This window comes from Buceros rhinoceros, unplaced genomic scaffold (assembly GCF_000710305.1).
Source record: "Buceros rhinoceros silvestris isolate BGI_N320 unplaced genomic scaffold, ASM71030v1 scaffold12158, whole genome shotgun sequence".
Lineage (NCBI taxonomy): Eukaryota > Metazoa > Chordata > Aves > Bucerotiformes > Bucerotidae > Buceros > Buceros rhinoceros.
This window is the reverse complement of record NW_010425144.1, coordinates 1-3367: the sequence shown is the minus strand read 5'-3', so window position 1 is coordinate 3367 and position 3367 is coordinate 1. Positions and strand designations below refer to the sequence as shown.

General features: G+C 48.3%; 1 protein-coding gene across 1 annotated transcript in view; it reads left to right on the top strand.

Moving 5' to 3' along the window:
• The window catches only part of LOC104497754 (neuroplastin-like), a gene marked incomplete at its 3' end in the record, with an annotated part of 13775 nt that extends 13069 nt beyond the window's left edge, over positions 1–706 (top strand). The window contains exon 6 of the mRNA XM_010141036.1: positions 691–706. Coding sequence (XP_010139338.1) covers positions 691–706 — 16 coding nt within the window. The remainder of the gene's footprint in view (positions 1–690) is intronic.
• Between the last annotated feature and the right edge of the window lie 2661 nt (positions 707–3367).

Below are 3367 nucleotides of genomic sequence, written 5' to 3'. Positions count from 1 at the left end.
TCAGCAGCCTTGGAAGCCCTGCCTCTGCTGCAGTTTCAGCACAGCGTACTGGAAATCAATTAGGAAATCAGACATTCTCTTCGCCCAGCCGCATCTTAGAGTGACCTAAACCTTACACAGAAAATGCACGTCGTGTCCTCCCTTCTGGCAGCACCTTTGGTGTCTCAGCTCTCCACCCAGACGAAAAAGGTAGACATGGATTAACAGGACAATGCAGAAAAAGAAATCTTCCAGAGCCCTTTTACTAGGTCACCTGTAAGACGTAATAGTTTTTTACGTGCAAGAATATTTTTAGGCACTTTTGCACTTGCTTTAATTTTGTCTGTTAATGGGAAAACTTGAAGGGCTTTTAACTGGGACATGGTTTGGAGGTGTTATTAACTCTCCTTTTTAGAGAGTAAATGCTAGTAAAATACCTTGAAAATACTTGGAAATGAAGGGCTGCATACCTCCTACATAGCAAGAAATGCCATTGCATGCCCTGTAATAAGAAAAACTCTTTTTTTTCAGGGCTGTGTTATCAGTTAATTTAAACTAGCTCAGCCTTTTCTGTGTGCTGCTTCAAACAAACCGTCAGCATTTAGTTTTCCTGTTTCACAATGAAAGAAAGAGTTTAATTCTTGTCAGGGGCATTATCTTGGGGTTTTGATGATGCAGGAGAGTGTGTTTTGCCCCTGTCTTCCCAGCCAGCTGTACCTGAACTAAGGTGTGGATTCTGCTGCTGAAAAGCTGAAATGAAATCTAGATCGTTTCTGAACAAACCCCGCCTCATTCTGAGCCTCATCTGTTCCTGGCACTGGAGCGGAACAGTGCACGAAAAGTCTTGACTTGAAAAGCTTTACAGGAAAAGATCGCGCTGCTGCTAAATCTGTGACTGAGGCCAAGCCGCAGCAGTATTTTAATTGGAATTTGTGCAGCAGAACACAATTAGCCAGTTTGGAGGAGTAAATACTGGGTGAATGGCGCAGCCGTGGCGGAGAAGCAGCCTGGCGCGGTACCATTCCTGCAGTGCTCCCCTGGGAATGCCTGCAGGAATGGGGCCTGTCCTCCTGGAGCTGGGAACGGCTGCCGCGCGCTGCGCCCCGCGAGGGAAGGCAGGGTGTATTCTTGGCGCTGCTGCCCTCGTTGGGACAACCTGGTGGAGTTGTCCTCTACCTGAAGAAGTATAATTATCTCTTGGTGGAGGTCACCCTATAGTGGAAGTTAAGGTGTCCCAGAAAGCTTCCCCTCCTCCTCCCTTCCTTCGTCAGCAACCTGACAGGAAAAGTGGGCCGACGGCAGTGCTGACGCACTGTAGCCTCTTCCCCTGCAAGGTCCTGCTCTGACTCGCTGTCTGCTGGTGGATGGTGGTGAAGAGCCAAGTGCTGACAGATGGAGATGGTGTGGGGCTTCAGCTTTAAGCTGATGAATCCTATTTCTTCTTTTCCGAATGGGGGTAATTTGCAATTGCTTGTGGCAGCTGGTTTTGGGACTGTCACCTTGCTGCCTTGAGTCTGTCTCTTGTGCTCCGTTTCTGCCGGCCTTTCCTTCCCATGAGGCTGGAGGAGATCCCTGCATGTCCTCCTGAGTCAGCGGGGAAGTCACAGGGCTGAGCTGGCTCCTGCCTGAAAAAACCTGCCAGGCCTAGCAAGGGAGAGACGGCGCCGTTCAGTGGATCATGAGATGAAATTCGCTCCTTGTTGAACCACCGTCTTTTGGAATCAATGTTCTCCTCCCCTTTGAGGTTGCAGACAGTGCTCTAAAAGGACGTCGCGGGTGCCTATGGATGCTGAAGATATAATGCAGTGCGTGCGGTACTAAAACTGATTTATTTTCTTCTTTGAGACCTGGAAAACCTCATTTCCTGCAAGCGTTATCTTCCCTCGCAGGCACAGGTAGTACAGGATTGCTCAGCAAGCGTGAAGGGTTCTTCCCTTCCCGGCTTGCCTCAGTTTCTACACCTGGCAGCTTCATTTTACCAGAGAATTGTTGTGATCTGGAGGTTTATGTCTCTCGGAGTACGTTTGATGTGCCAAGATACATTTTAGGTGTCAGGTTTTTTTAAAGATAAATAAAACCGTGTTCTTATGAGCTTCATCCATTGGTCTTGCTCTGGGATGATGTTTATTGGATATTGGTAGTGAAGCCATTGTTAGTCTGTGTGGCTACTTACAGACTGTGATCGTTCTTCCTTACAGAGGATAAATCATAGCCTTTTTCTTAGCTAATGAGCTCTGCTTCAGCTCCCTGCTGAAAAGATGTTTATTGAAACATCAGGGAAAAAAAGACCATGCTTGACATCTCTATGTTAACTATGTTAACAACTCCTGTATGCAGGAGTTGCTAGAGGTGAAGGGAAATCTCCTTGAAGAGACCCTTGTCATTAATTCTAGTGCCTGGGGGTCTTTTCCTGGAGCGCTCAGAAGGGACTTTGCCTGGATTAACAGATCAGTGTCCTGCCATCACACTGCAGGCCACGTGTGCCATAATTAGCAAGCTAGAAAGCGAATGGGCTTTAAAGGTGGTCACTACGGCACCAAAGCCATCTGCTTAAGCGAAGGTTCAGCTCGGGCAGCCCAGTGATCCACCGTAATCTCTCGTGAGGGTATTAGGCCGCAGTGGGCTGCTGCGACAAACAGCAGCAACGTTATTTATAGAGAAGCGAATGCCAGGACCCTCTGCTGTTTCTCAGGGCTGTGTTTTGCTTGTGGCTGTTCAGCTTTGCCCTCCTTAGAATGTGTGCGTGTGTGTGTGTGTGTGGGCTGAGCGAAACCAGTCTGTGTTGGAGGGGTTTTGACTTCTGCATTACAGGTCCCCGGTGGTACCTAGTACTGTCACTGGAAGGGGTGACCAGTCACAGCAAGTCTGGGGATTGAACCTGAGGCCTTGCTGCGAGGAAGAATACCTTGCTAATGCCCTGGTTGTCATGTGAAGACAGTACTGGTTCCGACTCCTGAGGTGATAGGCAAGCTGTGACCAGAATCTCTGGCAGCTCTGTTTCAAGCTGAAAGTGCTGCAGAGCTGCAGGGACCTCCAGAGCGGTGGGGAGGGAGATGTGGATGTTTCTCAGCTTCCTGCACTAGGGAGTGGCTGGGCCATCATAATTTTGTTGGGTTTTGGTGGATAACTTGAGTTCCATGTTGAGATTTCTCTCTCGTCTGTCTATTCGTCTGGTAAACCAAGCCTGAAGGACATTCTTGCTGATCTCCAGTTGAGATGCTGCTTAGAGTCATAGGAATCGCAATTTTCTTTTCTGTAAGATGTGGGAAAGGAAAAACTTCCAGGGAACTTGTCACTTACTTTCTGTTCAAATCCTCAGAGCCTGAAATCTGCTGGATATATCTTGAGTGTAGGGAGGCTCTACAGCAGGATCTGGACAGGCTGGATC